A 20,125-nucleotide genomic window follows, 5' to 3' on the forward strand; every position below is an offset into this window, starting at 1 on the left:
AGCAAGTAATAAAGTTCACAGGGTCCAGGAGATATCGCTCCTCAGTCCCAAGGACTGAGGAAGTGAGCTTTACATAATCAATCAATAAAATAAGGGGGGGGGGACTGCATCAAGTGCAGAGCCTTTAGAAGTGACAATGCGGAATAAAAGTAGATTCACATTTGGACAACTTCATTCTTTTCATTGTAAACCATAAACTTTTCAAATACTCTTCATATTTACTAAGTGGATGATATTTAATAGAAACACCAATCCAAGTTACCGAGGTGGCCTTCAAATTGGTCCAGGTGAGCAACAGGATGTGTGTGTGAGAGTCCAGGGAAGGGGGATCAAAATTACTATACCTCAATTTAGTGAGGGATTAAAGATTTTATGCTTTAATATACTTCCCAATTGGTGTAAAACAGAGAGGATGAAAGTGAATTTTAAAGATATGAACTAAACAAACTATTCTGTTTTTGTTGAGCTGCCTAACTATCCACTACTATCAAGGTCTTTTATAGCACAACAGTTGCAATAATGAGGACCAAATGAGAAGAGCTTGTGGAAGATATACAGTAAGCTCTTTATAATCTAGCATTCCTAGGGATTGAGAGGTGGTGAATTTTAAAACTTTCCAGATTTTATACAGGTACATAGTGGTTGAGCAGTTTCAATAAATACAACGTGTGGCCTATTAAATAATGAGACTGTTGCAATAAAATAAATATATAAATAAATAAATATTTTACATTACAGATTATCCACTTCAATATAATTGCCTTAGGTTAGAGTACACTGTTAGGTTTGAGTACCAAGCACAGAAATATTTCTGAAAGTCATCTTTTGTAAGCCTCACTTCCTTCGTTTTTTCTGAATGTCTTCAATGGACTGAATATGAGTTCCCTTAAGTACACGTTTCAGTTTAGGGAAGAGAAAAAAAGTTACAAAGGGCTAGGCCTGGCAAGTAGGGTACATGTCCACACACAGGGATTTTTTTTTTTTTTTTTGGCTAGAAATTGGCAAAGAGAGAGTGCATCATGTGCTGGAGCATCCAGCCATCCTTCCACAATTCAAGTCTCTTCAATTGAATTTTTTCATGCGGTCTTGTCAGAACTTCAATGTGGTATTGTTTTATTGAGGATCTGATTTGGTGGGACGTATCCAGCCATAATAATTCCGTTAATATCAAAGGAAACAAGAAGCATGGTTTTCATTTTTGATTTTGACATTCTTGCTTTTTTTTGGTCTGAGAGATTGTTTTGTCTTCCATTGCACTGACTGTTTTTTAGTTTCTACGTCATACTTGAAAAGCCATCTTTCATCGCAACTAATTACAGTACTCAAAGTCTAGATCTTCCTGAATTTTTTTCAAAACACCTTCATAAACCGAGTCTTCTCATTCTTTAAATTTCATTCAAAATTTTTGGCACAAATTTTTCTCATGCCTAAATTTTCAGTTAAAATTTGTATAACTGTTTCTTTGCCATATTGAGTTCTGATTTAATCATTCTAATGCTTAAATGACAATCACTTCTAATCAATGTCTTCATCCAGTCCACATTTTCATTAGTTTTCATGGATACTGGATGGCCTGGTCATTCAACATCTTCCACAGTCTCTCTTCCTTCTGAAAATCTTTTATGCCATTCAAACACATCAGCTCTTGACATAGCATCTTCCCTATAAACGATGTAAAAACTCATACCTTTCAGCTAGTTTTCTTCAGTTTTGTTAAAAATTTGATGTTAATTCGATTCTTTTGTCTGTCATTTTTCTGGCAAATTGCAAAAACATAAGCTAATGAAAACCTGTCTCACTGCCAAGTAAATGAGCGTGCTGGAATGTAGCTTGGCAGAAAACTAAGGAAAGGTTAAAGGTCAACTGTGTCTTTGTTTCACAGGTGGCACTTGGTGTATAGTGGCTGTATGCACAGTCTCATTATTTAATAGCCACACTTCATATTAAGCATACACTGAACTTATTTTTATTTACATTGTAATCATTATTTATAATGACCATCTTCCTTTCATTTGTTTTTGTGGGCAAGGGGATTTAATCTGTGTGAATAATACAATGGCCTTAATTCCCACAGCAGAACAAGCTGCTGCCCTGGTATTACACTATTTTCAACTGATAGCTTTAGCCATATTACAACTTTGAAAATTGATTTTATATACAGGTTTTCTTTATACCTCTTTTGTTTGTGTGTTGTCATTAAAGACCACCTGCTATCTGATATGCAACCAGTTATTTCTGAAACAGGTTGTCATAGTAGCATTATCCTTTAATGCAAACTGCCAGTTAATCTTTTATAGAGGCTATCTGTTTAAAAGTAGTGCAATACTAGGAAATTCAGTGCAAAGGAAAGTTTGTTCTGCTGTAAGACCATTACCATTATCAATGCAGTTTAAATCCTGCTGGCTGAAAAAACAAATTAAAGGACAAGACAGTTCTGCAAGAATCTTATAATGAAAGAAATGTCACTCTTTTTGGTATGGATTCTTAAAGACAAATGTGATTGTTGATATGAAAGCCAGATTTTACAGACCCTGCTGTATTTCACTGCATAAGAGGTGACGACCTGCTCTTGCATGTATTAATTCCTAATGTGTACTATACTGTTTCAGTTTGCCAATTTAAACCATTTCTGTGTGATAGAAATAGTTAGGTTGACAAAGGCCAATTAGGAAAAATCATTGGCTAAGAAAACAAAAAAAAAACAAAAAAAAACAAGGAGTTTCACATGTAAATAAATACAGAAAACAAAAAAAAAAAAAAAAAAACAAGGAGTTTCACATGTAAATAAATACAGAAAACAAAAAAGAGAAAATCAAACTGAATCATAACAATTTTACTACATCACATAACTAGTACAATTCACCATGTCACAGTTAAGTTTCTTCATAGACAAGAAGAATTTCATCAAGTGGAATTCCATACACTCTCTTCCTTTTTTTTTAAATGCAAGTTAAACAGCACCTCTACAAATACAAACTCTTATTTGATAATTTTTTTATTTAATTATATATATTTAAATATTACGTTTATATTTTTATTTACATTTTAATTTTATCAATAATTTAAAATCAATACTCAATAATAATATTCAATATTCATCAGCATTCTTGTTACTTTAATTAAAAATTTACAATTAAATATAACAAGAATATAATATGAATACTGGGCATTATTAAAATGGGAGACTTGTTACTGATGGACATGTCACATTCATTCAATGCTGGCAAGGATGGATTTACCAGGATGCAGAAGTACAGTTACTGCTGGGCCTCAAGGTTGTGACAGCCCTGAAGCAACTGTGTGCCAAGACCCCAGACTACCTAAATGTGGCATTATCCTGAGCCTGAGTAGAGATTTTTTTTTGGTAGTTGTTGGCACATAGGCTTCTGTGGCCATAATGCACCTCCCAAAGTTTTTGCAGTACTTTGATCCAAGCCCGAGGCGGGAATTGAACCCGCGACCTTTGGGTTGCCAGGCAGGCACTTTACCCACCCGGCTAGCCCGGTCGGCTGAGTATAGATAGCCAGACACGAAGATCTACTTCCATATCTTGCATGACTTTTGGGCTTAATTGTTTCCAGGTTGAAAACACAGTCACATTGGTAGGAAGTTGAGAACTTACAGATACTGAAAGATTTTCAGAATGTTAAGGATTTTGGATTATTTCTCAACATTTTGAAAATTAAGGCACACTGAATGGTCTCTCTCAAATAAAGATGGAAAATGTATTTAAAAAAAAGCCTTGAGTTAGGGTTGAATTTGAAAGTGTCTGCAATTCTGCCCAGGCATGATGAGAGCCTTTTTGATCAATTCAGCCATGGAGAGATCGTGCAAGGCTCAAGGGGTAGAATTTTTTTCAGCCTGGTCTGTGCTTGTTAACAGGGCAGACTGCTTCTACAGGGATGGGATACACTTAAATAGAAAGGGTGCAAGAATATTTGCTGATGTTATCGAGGCAGTGTTAGGTGGGTCGGAAAACTGCTAGATTGGGGGGGATACACGGACTAATAGATTAACAGTAGCTGCTGGCAGAGGCGAAAGTGATTCTTGCACTGCTTCTACTGGAATGAGTAGCAGCCTGGAAAACAAGATGCAGGGGATTTCAGAGACTGCTAGGAATCATTGCGGAACAAGTAAATACATGGGCTGTGTTAGAGTAGCTAAGAATAGGAACAGGTGCATGTATACAGTAATACCCCGAAGTTACGCGATAGGTGGGTCCGACGAAAATCGCGTAAGTCGAATTCGCGTAAGTCGGGGTACAACTTTGCATATAAATACATATAAATTTTGCTTAATTGGGACCAAGGACTAACAAAAACACTAGTTTAGAAGAAAAATATTAATAAAATTGCAGTTCTTTATACATATTAATACAAAATATGTATTAAAAAAACAAATCACTTACGTTAAAAAGTTATTTCGATGTCGATGGCTTCATAAAATCTAACAAATTCGTCTGACGACACAGCGCCTTCTTTTTTTCACGCAGAATTTCTTCGTAGCAAGCTAATAATTTTTTTATTCCTTGCTTTGTAGCTATAACGCGTTCTTCGTTGGAGTCTATGTTTTCTAAAATTTTTAAGCCCTTTACAATTGAGCCCTTTTCAATTTTCAACCTGTCAAGTTTGCAATTGTCATGTGCTTTTTGCCGTTGCTTCATTTAGGCCTGTAGCACGTGCAATATCACATGGTCTTTCATTTTGCTCAAAGCGTTTCACAATTTCATATTTTTTCTCTATCGACAGAGGCGGACTGGCCATAAGCCTTACCGGGGCCAGTGTAACCCAGGTGGGCCAGTGTGATTTTGGCCATAAACCGTAGTATGAGGCCACTATAAATTTTCCCGGGTAAGAATTTTTGACCCAGTCCGCCTCTGTTCATCGATAATTGCTTTTCTTTTTCTTTCTGAATCTGCAGTGTCTTCACCAGGACGCTTCCTTTTCACACCTTTTAATTAAGTATTTTACTCATTTTTAGGGAATAAAGCGCAATTACAAAACGAGGAGGCACGCTTGATACGCATAAACAAAGCTGCGCGCATGTAGCAACTGAATAGACAACACCATAAAGGCAGAGATACACTATTAACACCTCACATTTCTAGGGGTTACTACCATAAAACAATAAAAATCCAGTTGCGTTTCTGCTAGTAAAATCTGTTATAAACTGGTAGTAAACTCGGTCTAATTGCATTTGCGATTTTACCGATAGCTGGAATTGTGTTGCTTTTTACGTTATTATGGTGAAATGTGTTTCCCCTTCACTGATATAAAAAACATTAAAGCAGCAAAGTTGAATTTTGTTCATCTTTCGCTCTCATTCTCCGCCGTCGCACCGTATATCGATAACATATGAAAAACGACCTTGAAGATAGTGGGCGGCAGCGTTGCCAAACGAAAAAATCAAGAACCGCGTAACTCCGAGTTCGCGTAAGTCGGGGTAGCGTAAGTCGGGGTATTACTGTACTCATGTATACTTGTGTGTGTGTACACCAGTGCTAGGAGTTTGGTAAATAAATTAGATGAATTTGAGGTGGTGGTCAAAACATCAAAGGCAGATATCATTGGGATATCAGAGTTGTGGTGTCACACAGATATAAGGAATGCAGAAATGGAATTTGGGGACTACAATATATACAGGAAGGATAGACAGGATAGGAAGGGAGGAGGGGTTATGCTATTAGTTAAGAAACACATAAAACCAAGGAAGTACAGCCAGTCGACATGGCTGGACAGTGCAGTGTTGAATCAGTTTGGTGTAACATAAGCACTGGGAAAGCAAAATTGAGAGTAGGAGTGTGTTATAGACCTAATGACTCTGATGAGTATAATAAACAACTGTACAGAGAAATAGAGTCGGCCAGTAAATCACAGTGTCTTATAATTGGGGATTTTAATTTCCCAGATATTGACTGGAATTTGATGGGTTGGTCACTCACACACTAGCAAGGCTTTTGTGGATTTATTGGATGATTGTTTTGTAATATTTTTGATCTGATTATCAGTAGTGATTCTTCATGCATTAAGAATCTGTAGATAAAGGAACTACTAGGTGGCAGTGATCACAGTGTGCTGAAGTGGGATTTACTCAAAGAGGTAACTACCAGCAGGGGTAAAGGGAAGGGTTTTTCCTTTCATAAAGGCGGCTACAGAGGTCTGAGACAGTATTTAAATTTTATACGGTGGAACCAACTCATGATGTTACCAATAGCAAATTCAAAATGGGAAACATTCAAAGAATTAATCTTGGAAGCTACTAGGCTTTTCATACCAATTAAGAATATTATTCAAAGTTTAGGCCTAAATGGATGTCAGAGAAGAAAAATGAATGGGATACATATAAATTAATGGGTGACACGGAAGCATATGATAGATATAAGCTGGTCTGTAACCAAGTCACAAAGGAGGTTGGGAAGGAAAGGCAGATTACGAGAAATCTTTGGCAAAGGATGCAAAGAAAAACAGCAAAGAGTTCTTTACTTATGTAAACTCTAGAAGGAAGGGGATGAATTATATTGGTTCACTTCATATCGATGGTTCAACTGTTGATGATCCTGTTGAGGTTGCTAACAAATTAAATGAGTATTTTGCATCTACAGTCACACATGAGGAGTTATTCAGGGAGGGGAATGCTAGATGTGAATTAAACTCTGTCAGTGAGCTAGATGATTTTGTAATAACTAAGAGGAAAGTGGAGGAGAAATTGTTGAAGATAAACATAAAAAGGGCACCTGGGATGGATGAGATCTATCCAGTTATATTACAGGAGGCAGCAATGGAAGTAAGTAAACCCTTAGCCATAATTATGAGAGTTTCCTTTGATTCAGGGGAGGTACCTATGGACTGAAGATGTGCAAATGTGACCCCAAGTCACAAAGGAGGATCAAAGGGTGACACAAGTAATTATAGACCTGTTAGTTTAACTTCTGTTGCAGGGAAATAAATGGAGGCACTGGTTAAAGAAGCACTGCAGGATCATTTAGACAAATTTTGTTAAGGGGAAGTCTTGTCTGACCAATTTGATTGGATACTATAATTTGGTCACAAAGAAACTGGATGCAGGGAATAATTTGATATCATACATTTGGATCTTAGAAAGGCTTTTGATACCGTTGTATATGGAAGACTGCTGCACAAATTGGAGCAGTGTGGCATTGGAGGCAAATTGCTGCTATGGATAAAGAGATGGTTAAGTGGGAGAACACAGAGTGATAATCAATGGACACTGCTCATCATGGACTAATGTTATTAGTGGAGTCCCCCAGGGTTCAGTGTTGGGTCCATTGTTGTTTTCTGTATTTATTAATAATATTGATGATGGTTTATCAGGCTTAATGTCCAAGTCTGCAGATGAACGAAGGTCGGCAGGGTTGTTAATGACACTAAGCAGAGAAAAGTTAAGCAGATGGGCTGAGAGGTGGCAACTGAAGTTTAACATTGACAAATGTAAAGTACTGCATATGGGAAGCAGTAACTCCAGAGTAACGTATCAACTGTGTGGTCCTATACTGATAGAGGTAGAGAATGAAAACGACCTGGGGTAATTGTGCAGGCAGATATGAAGTTTTCTGACCAGTGCAGTTGGTCTGCAAGAGTATCTCATGGTGTCTTGTCAGTGATATACAGGAATTTTTAAACAGGGATAAGGAGGTGATTATCCCCTTGTATAAGGTACATCTTCGGACCAGACCGGACCAGACCAGACCTTTGAAAGTTTTAAAAATCGAAATACAAACTGTAACTATCCCTTTCAGTGGACCTAATGCCATCACTGTACCTAAATCAATATAACAGTATCATTGCCTGATCTTTGATAGATCCGATTCTAATTAGTAGCATGATCTATTAATTAGATCCAACCCTCTTCCCATACTTTTAATGAACTATTAGGAGTCACAAGCCAATGAGCCTTACATGCATGATCAACATGCTTACCGTGGGTCAGTGATCAGTGAACTTTGGTAACATACTTAGTACATACTTAGTAATAATCTGTATGATTTCTAAATGCTCATTCTGTGTCAGTGCTCAGGTTTAGGCCTTTGCTGTACTTTGTATTAGAGGTTCAAATAAATGGTACAAGTAAATTAAATAATATAAATTGATCTTTTTATTTTAACAAATTTTTAATATACTGATATCCAAAATTTTTTAAGTATGGCAAAATATTTTGCTAGGTTATCTAATACCTCTCAGAATATCCAGTTCAAAAAAAAGCTTACCTTTGCCAATAATCAAGGAACCTATCACATGTTACATAACTTAATTTATCCCCTCCTGCAGCTAAAAAAAGAGGCATTTTCCAGTAAAGAGGAAGACCACATGCCTAAATACACATAAAAAAAAAAAGAATTATGTTAAATACATTCTTTTTTTTTGCAACTTAGAAACCAACTGATATTAATAGTCAAATATAAAAAGTATGGTCATATTTTAAGGAGAGACTATTCAATTAGATCTTAAATAAATACTAAATACCTTAACAATGACTTTAAACTGGTCTTTAGTGACTCTTCCATTCAATGATGAAAAGGCTGCTTTAATTTTTTGTATATGATTTTCAGTATCACTAGCACTTATTGGGCGTCCTTTGGGGAAGTAAAATGTTGGTATGTACACAGAATGAGTTGTAAACTTGTTATACTGCTGTGGAATGGAACGTGATGAAGGGTCAACATTTTCTTTGTCCTTATAAGTTCGAAGGGACTGAAAAAACAAACAAGTTAGTTTATTATTATTTTTGCTATTATGCTTATTATTATGGAATACAAAAATTATATAAATGCTATTATTGTGCAAATTTTGTTTAATTACCTCAGTTATTGAAGGAACATTAGAAGTTATCTATATCAATTAATAATGATAAAAAAGAAATATACATCACTTTGCAAGAGAGGGACAGAGAGAGCTGAAGAGTGTGCTATCAAGCACAACAATTCTTTTGTAGTTTTTAAATACACAATCCAGAAGAACTTCAACCAAGGAAAATAATCAGTAGAAATTCGAAAATATACAAAATAGAAACTAAAAGAAAGAACTTTAGGACATAATTACATTTTTGATGTTAATGGTTAACATGAGTACATGCACAGATCTTATAGAGCTTATCTGCTATTTACTATACAGGATATATCTCTGATCTATTTCAAAAGTTATTTTATCGATAAGAAATATATGCATCACAGATCTTTTCAGAATATAAAATAATTTTATTCATTTTGCATATAATAGGCAATATGTCCACTTTTATAGTACAGGTGGAGAAAGTGCACAGTCTGATGAAAAGTACTGATCTCTAAAAATGTAAGGCTACCACCACAAATTTCACTACTAATAAGCAAAACTTCTCTAAAAGGAGAAGTATAATGCTACTTTTAGTAATATGGTGCTACCCCCCCCCCCACCAAGACAGTTATTTCAGTACTTCACCTCATTCACACACACACAATGATATTTCAAATGTTGATCATCTCACTATTTACTCCAGAGGGCTCACACATCTGGTGAGTATGGGCTTGGCAAACCCAGGGTCCTGAGCTGGATATCATTCTTCTCTTTCTTGCTTTCTTGATAATTCCCTCCTACTTCTGACTCTCTCTCTCTCTCTCTTTCAGGGTGATGCGGGAATTTTTTTTTTTTTTTTTTTTTTGGCTGGTGCAGCATAAACCTCAGGCTTCCTTGCACCATATGGCTAATAATAATAATTATTGTTGTATAAGTTATTTTTGATCAAAAGCTCTCCTTTCTACCGCACATAGATCATTTGCAAATAAAGTTCTGTCGACTCCGGTGGATGATTAAACAACAACTTATGCACGTCCATGACCAGGCTGTTGGGTGCAGATATATTAAAACGTGTTTATCCAGTCATATTCTATGGGGCCGAAGTCTGGACTTTAACTGCTACAACCCATCTTAGACAGATTTTCACAGGGGAATTCTGGCTACTGAAGTGGGCCACATGGAAATTTCGGCTTTCTCCCTGCACCAAGGACTACCCAGATGGCAGCAGCTCTCAACATCAGACGTCATCCTGTCATCGTTCACGAGAGAAGACTCGTCTTTGTCATCAAAATGATGGTTGGCATTATTTCAATACCAGATTTTTGGGCTAACTCTAACTGTGGTTGGAGGATCTTGGTCCCAAGCCTTAGGGCTAATCCAATCCTTCAGGCCATTCCAAACCTGTTAAAGTTATCTGATCGATTCCTATCTGTGCAAATGCTGCAAGACAAACTCCTTGGACGGCGACCTCTACAAATTCGCAGTCGATAAGAAATATAGGCAGAAAGCACTCTGTCAACTTCCTTCCCCGGACCATGTCAGAGGACACTAGAACCTGCTTGTTTGTTTGTTTGTTATTTGGTTTTTAGGAGCATTAGCAACTAAGGCCATATTGCTCCGGGATATGTGGTGGTTATTCCCTGACCTTTCCGCATCCTCCGTATTTGGTGGTGACGGGCTTGAACCCCAGTCTAATCAAGAAGCGTGTGCTACGGACTGCTGCTCTTTCCCACCCGGCTACAGAGGCGCCTTCTAGAACCTGCTCCAGAGGACCTATCTATCACTGCCATGGATCCATCACTCCAGTGTTCAAAACCTTTCTGGAGTCATAATGCTGTTTTTTGATTTTTTTTCCATCTTTGTTTATTATGTTGTGTAATTTCTTTTATGTAAACCCCTGGCTTGTAGCCGTGAAGGGAGTTGTATACAGCAATGTGCCTTCTGTATATAATAAAGAGTTCTAATTTCTCTACTTGGAATAACTATTGCTTCCCAGCATAACACTAATAATTCTAATATATGGCAATGCAATATTTATTGATATCCACAACACAATATAATATTTATTGATCCCACACAATAATTTTCACAATGAAATGCTGAGATCTTGGTTTTTATCAACTGACCATGTTACCAACAGCAAATTCTAAATGGGAAGCATTCAAGGAATTGATCTTGGAAGCTAGGTTTTTCATACTAACTAAGAAATACTGTTCAAATTTTAGGCCTAAATGTATGTCTGTTCCAGCAGAGAAGTAATATGCATGGGAAGCATATAAATTATCAGGCAACACAGAAGCCTATGATAGATATAAGATAGTCTGTAATCAAGTCACAAAGAAGGTTAAGCAAGCAAAGGCAGATTATGAGAAATCTTTGGCAAAGGAAGCAAAGACTTCTTTACTTAATATGAACTCTAGAAGGAAGGGGATGAATCAGGTTGGTCCACTTGGTTGATTAACTGACAAACTGAATAAGTATTTTGCATCTACATTTACACATGAGGGATTCTGTAAAGAAGTGGAAGACAGAAGGTTATGAAACCTTAAAAGGGAGCTTAATGATTTGTAATAACTGAGCGCAAAGTGGAGGAGAAACTGTTGAAGTTAAACATAAGAAAGGCACCTGGGTGGATGGGATATATCCAATTTTATTAAAGGAGGCAGCAGCAAAGGAAGTAAGAAAATCCTTAGCCATAATCAAGAGAGCATTAGCATTAGCAGAGGCATATGATGCAAGAAAGCAAGCTTATACAGCATCAGCCAAAAAAAAAAAAAAAAAATCCTTCCCATTTCACCCATCCAGTCACTCCAAATGATTTTCTAGTTCAGCCTTAAATTCATTTAAGCTATCAATTTCCACAACAACAGAAAAAGTCTGTTCCAGCAATCAACTACCCATCCTTGGATTCAGGTCCCCACAGACTGGATATGTGCAAATGTATCTCTACTTCACAAAGGGGGATTGACTTCTGCTGTGAGGAAAATAATGGAGTCACTGGTTAAAGAAGCATTGCAGGATCATCTAGACAAGATTGCAGTAATAATTCAGACATGGCATGGGATTGTTAAGGGAAAGTCTTGCCTGACCAATTTGATTGGTATGATGTGGTCAAAAAGGAACTAGATGCAAAAAAAATAAAATCATATACTTGGATTTCAGGAAAGCTTTTGATGCTGTTGCACAAGAAAGACTACTGTACAAATTTGAGCAGTATGGCATTAAGGGCAAATTGCTGCTATGGATAAAGGGACGGTTGAGTGGAAAAAGACAGAGTGGCAATCAATGGACACCTCTCTTTGTGGACTAATGTTATTAGTGGAGTGCCCTAGGGTTCAGGTGTTGGGCCCATTGTTGTTTTGTATATTTATCAATGATAATGATAAAGATATATCAGGCTTAATGTCGAAGTTTGCAGATGATACAAAGGTTTGCAGATAATACGATCTACTGCAACAGGATCTAGAAAAGTTGGGCAGATGGGCTGAGAAGTGGCAACTGAAGTTTAACATGACAAATGCAAAGTACTGCATATGGGTAGCAGTAACCCAGAGAAACATAGCAACTGTGTGGTGCTACACTCAGGATGGTAGAGAATGAAAAAGGCCTGGGGGAAATAGTGCAATCAGACATGAAGTTTTCTGAGCAGTGTAGACAGGCTACAAGAGCAAGTCATGGAGTCTTGTCAATGATATACAGGGATTTTGCTAGTAGGGAAAAGGAGGTGATTATCTCTTTGTACAAGGCAATGGTCAGGCCATGCCTTGAATACAGGTCTGGGGGCCTCATTTTAGGAAGGATGTAGAGTTGTTAGAACAAGTACAGAGAAGGGCAACAAGACTGTTGAAGGGAAAGCTTAAGAAAAGCTTAAGTTCTGCAAATTGCAGTGTCTGGAGGCTACATGATCTGATTGAGGTGTATAAGGCCTTGAATGGGTTGAGCAGGCACAATCTTGGTGGGATTCTTTCTCTTGCTCAGATTACAAATCTGAGGGGGCATAAATTCAAATTGAGGAAAGACAGTTGTAGAATAGATGTGCAGAAATTTACCTTTAGCCAGCAGGTAGTTGATTGCTGGAACAAACTTTCATCTGTTGTTGTGGAAGTTGATAGCTTAAATAAATTCAAGGAAGTACTGGACAAACTTTTAGAGCAAATGGATGGATGAAATGGGAATTTTTTTTTTTTTTGGCTGATGCTGTATAAGCCTGCTTTCTTGTATCATATGCCACTACCGATGCTAAGTTAGAAATGTTTGAAATCAAATAAATTTTATTGGATTACAAATTCCTCACCACCACTTCTTAAAAAAAAAAAATTGTCTATACAAAAGTTTCTATTACATGTTTCTGCCATAAATACAGTATTTCTAGGAGATTCTTGCTCTTCATTAATTTCTTCTACAGCAATAGGAATGCAGTTCTCTGAAAGAACTCATATATATTCATTGAAAATTACAATCTTAAAAAATTGAAATCTAACATGGATAAGTGCTTCTTTCCTTTTCCGGTATTAATGGTGGGGGGATGAATTCAAAGTGTCAATGCTCTAAATAGAAAGATAAATATTTTTGGAGATGGAAACTAGACTCCAATGTCTAGTTAATAAACTGACATAATATACTTAAAAATTAGTGAAGAAAAACTGTATACTGTAATAAAATTATACAGTTATATCTGAAGAAATATAAGAGTAATTTTTCACATAATGAATGGTTGCTTGTACATTTTAAAATAACTTTTATGATTTAATTTACTTTCACTATTGCCTTCTATCTCTCATTAAAATCTAATTTTATTTTAAGAGTTCCCAAATTTTTTCATATGAGGCAGGGCCAGCATATGATATTTGGCTTCAGATGTGCAAACAGGGATATAGCCACCCTAATATTTTCAACTTATTTTTCTTTCAACATAAAATACATATACTTATAATAATTAACAACAATACATGCAATGCATACATTATACCTAACTGACAGACTGCCCCTGACGTGAGATATCGCCGACCGGGCTAGCCAGGTAGGTAAAGTGCCTGCCTGGCAACCCAAAGGTTGCGGGTTCGATTCCCGCCTCTGGCTTGGATCACAGTAAAATGCAAAAACTTTGGGAGGTGCAATATGGCCATAGAAGCTGATGCGCCAACTAATACAAAAAAAATACTTGAGATATCTGTCAAACTGAATAAGTATAAATGAATGGGTCAGAAAGATAGTGAACCAAGTCACTTTCAAACAGTATTGAAAAAAAAATGAACTTTTGCATATGAGCAAATAAAAAATTCATTTTTTGATAAATTTAAATAAATTATGTCAATATTTGTTTGAAAATAGTCTTTGAATTTCCTAAGAATTTGAAATGTTTATCCTTTAAAATTTGGGTTTAAACATAAAAAAAAATGGATTTAATTCACTTTAACTGGAATATTTTCCATTCTTCCGTGGAATACAAAGTCCTATTGCTAACTATTTTTATTATTCAGGATTGAATGAATAAGTAATATCACTTTTTTTTTACCAATGCTGTTTTATTTAAACAGCAATGGTCAATAATGTATTACTGAAATTAAAATCACAAATTTTTTTGCACAAAAAAAAAAAAAAAAAGGATAAAAGTGGGTACATTTTTAGTCACACGTATATACATGCATAATTTGAGACTCATCTTCGGGCACTTCAGCAGATCTAGTGTTCTTTTCATCAACAAATTTTTATAGAAATTATGGTGACAAGGGGGAATATATAAGGCAATAACGAAATCATGTCTGCTTTCTTTGTACTTGTTATGGGCCATCGGTCTTGGTATAGTTTATTTTGTTTAGCTTGCACCAATGAAGACAGAGGTCTACCATTTTTCCTTCTTCTGTACGTCAATTTCTTCGAATGGCATTAAATCGCTTGATGAGTTTTTGGAAAATATTGAGAAAGGGCACTCTCTTTAAAACGGCAGCCATCCCCCCCCCCCCGCGCACACACACACACCCTGTTGATTATGGCCTTTTCTAGAGGCTCTAATGACAAAAAAATCATTGTGCTTCAGTTCAACTACTTTAAATGGTGGGTCTTTTTTTCTTTGAGTTTTTTTTTTTTTTTTTATATTAATTCAGTCATCAGGGTCGTATATCAACAAATGTTTCTTACTAAACTTTTCTATAATTTCAAAATCGGCATCATTTGATAAGTAGGAGTGATCAGAAACCATGAATACTATGTCATCTCCAGTTCTGTCTTATTTCTATAAAAACGTTTGCTAATACCATGCTCATCTCAATTAGTTAAGTACTCCATATTTAAATACTTAGATAGTAGTATTATAATTAATAGACCAGATAGAATACCAACAAAAATTCTTTGTGATATCCCTTTTGGATAAAATCAAATATCTGAACACACAATGGCTTAATCATTGGTTAGGCTATATTTAGCCCATAAATGAGTTAAAATTTTATATAGAACTTGTGAAATTTTGTAAAACTGATTTTCATTTGCATTTACTTGAATTTTAGATAAATTAATTTTGGAATTGATTTCTAGCAATTTGCTAAATTGTATATTAACAACACAGAAATCCATATCTTATAACTGCTGCTACACAGTTTCAAGTGAGTCCAAGGGGCTATTATCCCTATTGTTCTTGCATTAATTATTTGGCAACTTAAAATGTGTTCACCATATTTTAACACTTTCAATGGATTATTTGAAATATGACTTATGTGAAATTATATACTTTGTCATTTGTTCTTGTAGCTGATTGAAACATGCATGGAAATTGTTTTTGGGATACTGAAAAACTAACTCAATATTACACAATGAGTAACTCTCAGCTAGTGTAAGTGTAAGTGTTAGTGCAACATATTACAACTTGAAAAAAGTGGAAATGTATTCAAAAGGAGAGGCAGACTTGAAAGAATTTTTCTAGCGCACACGGTTTAGTGGCCCTTTCAAGAAATCAAAATACCAAGAAAAAAATTACTTAGTTAAATTAAAAAGTCAATTAACCCACATAAATCTTAGCTACAATTGTTAGTTTCTTTTACACTGAAATTTTGATTACATTAAACAATATAAAAAGAAGTTAACCCTGCACCCAACTGCAATATTCTGAACCCATCTTTGGGGTTCATTTTTGAGTCTGGATATCACTCTAGTTGGTCTGTGTCATTTCTGTGCCATAACTTTAGTTAACATCTATAGGGAATGAAAGAGATATGGGTCAATTAGAGTGATAAATAAATGTTTCTCTACATTTATTTTTGTTAATATTTTTTTTTTATATTCTACTTGAAATAATTAATATCATGTAATTATTTCAACTTGTGTGTGGAAATACAAACACTACACTTTTACTAATTTGCAGCCAGAGCAATATTAAGACTTGAAAACAAATCACAAAGATCAGGTTTGAAACTAGCATTAGTAAAGGCACATGATGCAAGAAAGCAAGTTTATATAGCATCAGCCAAAAAAAAAATCCTCATTTGACCCATCCCATCCACTAGCTCCAAATGTTTGTCTAGTTCTGCCTTGAATCTATTTAAGCTATCAACTTCTACAATGATTGATGGAAGTTTGTTCACAATCAACTAAATGCTGGCTAAGGCAAACTTCTGTACATCTATCTTACAACTGTCTTTCCTCAATTTCAATTTATGCCCTCTCAGGCGATTATTCTGAGCAAGAGAAAGTATCTCATCAGCATTGAGCATGTTCAAACCATTCAAGGCTTTATACACCTCAATCAGATCACCTCGCATGTGCCTAGTCTCCAGCCACTGTAATTTGCAAAACTTAAGCCTTTCTATGTAAGAGAAATCCTTTGTTCCATTCACTAATCTTGTTGCCCTTCTCTGTACTCATTTCAGCAGCTCTTGCATCCTTAAAATGAGGCCTCCAGACCTGTATACTGTACTCAGGGTGTCACCTGACCATTGCCTTATATAAGGGGATAATCACCTCCTTATCCCTGCTAGAAAAATTCCTGAAAATCATTGACAAGACACCATGAGCTACTCTTGCAGACCGTCTGCACTGCTCAGAAAACTTCATATCTGCCTGCACAATTACTCTCAGGTCCTTTTCATATTCTACCAGTGTCAGTGTAGCACCACACAGTTGATATGTTACTCTGGGGTTACTGCTTCCCATATGCAGTACTTAACATTTGTCAATGTTAAACTTCAGTTGCCACCTCTCAGCCCATCTGCTCAACTTTTCTAGATCCTGTTGCAGCAGCATACTGACATTAACAACCCTGCTGACCTTCGTATCGTCTGCAAACTTGGACATTAAGCCCGATATACCATCATCAATATCATTAATAAATACCGAAAACAACAATGAACCCAAAATTGAATCTTGGGGGACTCTACTAATTACATTAGTCCACGAAGAGTCCATTGATTACCACTCTCTGTCTTCTCCCACTCAACAATCCCTTTATCCATAGCAGCAATTTGTCTCCAATGCTACACTGCTCCAATTTGTGCAGCAGTCTTCTACGTGCAACATTATCAAAAGCCTTTCTGAGATCCAAATATATATCAAAATTATTTCCTGCATCCAGTTTGTTTGTGACCATATCATAGTATCCAATCAAATTGGTCAGACAAGACTTTCCCTTAACAAAACCATGCTGTGTCCGAGCTATAAATGAAGTCTTGTCTAGATGATCCTGCAGTTTGTTTAACCAGTGCCTCCATTAATTTTCCTGTAACAGAAGTTAAACTAACAGATCTGTAATTACTTGTGTCACCCTATCCTCCTTTGTGAATTGGTGTCACATTTGCACATCTCCAGTCCATGGGTACCTCCCCTGAGTCCAAGGAAGCTCTCATAATTATGGCTAAGGGTTTACTTACTTCCTTTGCTGCCTCCTTTAATATAACTGGATAGATCCCATCCAACCCATTTGCCTTACTCATGTTTATCTTCAACAGTTTCTTCTTCACTTTGCTCTCAGTTATTACAAAATCATCTAGCTCACTGCCAGAGTTTAATTCATATCTAGTTATTCCCCTCCCTGAATAACTCCTCATGTGTGAATGTAGATGAAAAATACCCATTTAGTTTGTTAGCTACCTGAGCAGGATCATCAATGGCTGAACCATCAATATCAAGCGGACCAATCTGATCCAACCCGTTCCTTCTAGAGTTTACATAAGTAAAGAACTCATTATTATTATTATTAGCCATGTGGTGCAAGGAAGCCTGAGGCTTATGCTGCACCAGCCAAAAATAAATTTTTGAATTACCCTGAGAGAGAGAGCGAGAGAGAGCGAGGGAGAGAGAAGTAGAAGAGAATCACTAAGAAAAGAATGATGATATCCAGCTCAGGACCCTGGGTGTGCCAAGCTTTGTTTTTCTTTTCACTCTTTGCCAAAGATTTCTCGTAATCTGCCTTTGCCTGCCTAACCTCCTTTGTGACTTGGATACAGACCAGCTTATATCTATCGTAGGCGTCCGTGTCACCCGTTAATTTATATGTATCCCATGCATTTTTCTTCTCTGCCGCATGTCTCATTAGTTCATCTGACATCCAAATAGGCCTAAACCTTGAACAATATTTCTTAGCTGGTATGAAAAGCTTAGTAGATTCCAAGATTAATTCTTTGGCTTCCCATTTTGAATTCGTTGTTGGTAACATCATCAGTTGGTCCCACCGTATAGAATTTAAATACTGTCTCAGAACTACGTAATTGCCTTTACGAAAGTAAAAACCCTTCACTTTATCCCTGATGGTAGTTACCTCTTTGAGTAATTCCCACGTCAGGACACTGTGATCATCTAGTGGTGTGTGCTACCTAGTGGTTCCTTTATCTGCAGATTCTTAATGCATGAAGAATGACTACTGATAATCAGTTCAAGAGTATTACTCCCTCTAGTTGCCTCCTGAACATGCTGCTGTATAAAACAGTCATCCAATAAATCCACAAAAGCCTTGCTAACGTGTGAGTGACCAGCCCACAAATTCCAGTCAATATCTGGGAAATTAAAATTCACCAATGTAAGACACTGTGATTTACTGGCTCACTATTTCTCTGTACAGTTGTTTATTATACTCATCAGAGTCATTAGGCCTATAACACACTCCTACTCTCAATTTTGCTTTCCTAGTGCTTACGTCACACCAAACTGACTAGACACTGCACTGTCCAGCCATGTCGACTGGCTGTACCTCCTTGGATATTGTGTGTTTCTTAAATAATAGCATAACCCCTCCTACCTTCCTATACACATTGTTCTCCCCAAATTCCATTTCTGCATTCCTTATATCTGTGTGACACTACGTTTCTGATATCCCAACTGCTTTTGATGCTTTGACCAACACCTCAGATTCATCTAATTTATTTACCAAATTTGTAGCATTGGTATACACACAAGTATACATACACTCGTTCCTATTGTTGGCTACCCTAACACAGCCAATGTATTTACTTGTTCCGCAATGACTTCCAGCAGCCTCTGAAATCCCCTATATCTTGTTTTCCCAGGCTGCTTCTCATTCCAAATGCACTGTCTTAGCTTCCAGTACACAGAAAAGCTAATGAATGTAGCACAAATTTACATGGAGATTAAATTTTACTAATATAACCTTTTCAATTGTGAGCACTATTTTCTCTCAACCAGTTGGTGCACCAGTCCCAACAACAGAGCAGCCCATGGAGGGTTCCTGTTGGCTTGGCCAATACTCAAAAATATATAAAATAATAAATATAAAATATGACTTTTTTCATATTTTATATTTAAGTTAATCAATATTCCACATAAAAGGTCTTATTTTTGTAATTCAGTAGCATTCCATATACTAGAACCCAGGAGAACTGATCTGAAAATGCGTTAGATCAGCCTAACACGGCTGTCTTTAATAGCCCCAATCATTTGCTTAAAAGATATAACCTCTCTGTATAAACTTTTCTTGATAATTATTACTTCTGAATGGATAACAACAAACTAATAGAATATTAAAAATTATTCAGATGTTTTATTAACGATTAATAATTTTTAAAAGCAAAACAAATGTAAAACTGCCAATTAGGATAACTTCAATTGTGCAGTGGAAGTTGGGGGGGGAGCACAAGATATTCCAATCAATCGTCTCAGCCGCCCACTGAATGTTAATACATTTCAATAACACTGACAGTACAAGAGGAATAATTGTTGACACTGTTGGACAAAAGCACTTATAATCCCTTATATCTATAATCTTTGGTCTCATAAATGAAAAGTATTATATGGATAACAATTCAGGTTAAAAGTATTTAAAGAAAGCAATCATAATATAAAATAATGTTTGCTAATTCATTTCTGTAAATTAATTCCCAACATACACACACATTTGTAAC

At 36.2% G+C, this 20,125-nt stretch overlaps 1 protein-coding gene across 1 annotated transcript in view; it reads right to left on the minus strand.

The window, feature by feature from the left end:
- The window catches only part of LOC150091953 (serine/threonine-protein phosphatase 2A regulatory subunit B'' subunit beta-like), a 120,096-nt gene that overhangs the window by 65,966 nt on the left and 34,005 nt on the right, over positions 1-20,125 (minus strand). The window contains exons 2-3 of the mRNA XM_090377535.1: positions 8,481-8,708; positions 8,225-8,328 (exon numbers count right to left, since the gene is read on the minus strand). Coding sequence (XP_090233661.1) covers positions 8,225-8,328; positions 8,481-8,708 — 332 coding nt within the window. The remainder of the gene's footprint in view (positions 1-8,224; positions 8,329-8,480; positions 8,709-20,125) is intronic.

This window comes from Mastigoproctus giganteus, chromosome 1 (assembly GCF_048544385.1).
Source record: "Mastigoproctus giganteus isolate SK-2022 chromosome 1, ASM4854438v1, whole genome shotgun sequence".
Taxonomy (NCBI): Eukaryota; Metazoa; Arthropoda; class Arachnida; order Uropygi; family Thelyphonidae; genus Mastigoproctus; species Mastigoproctus giganteus.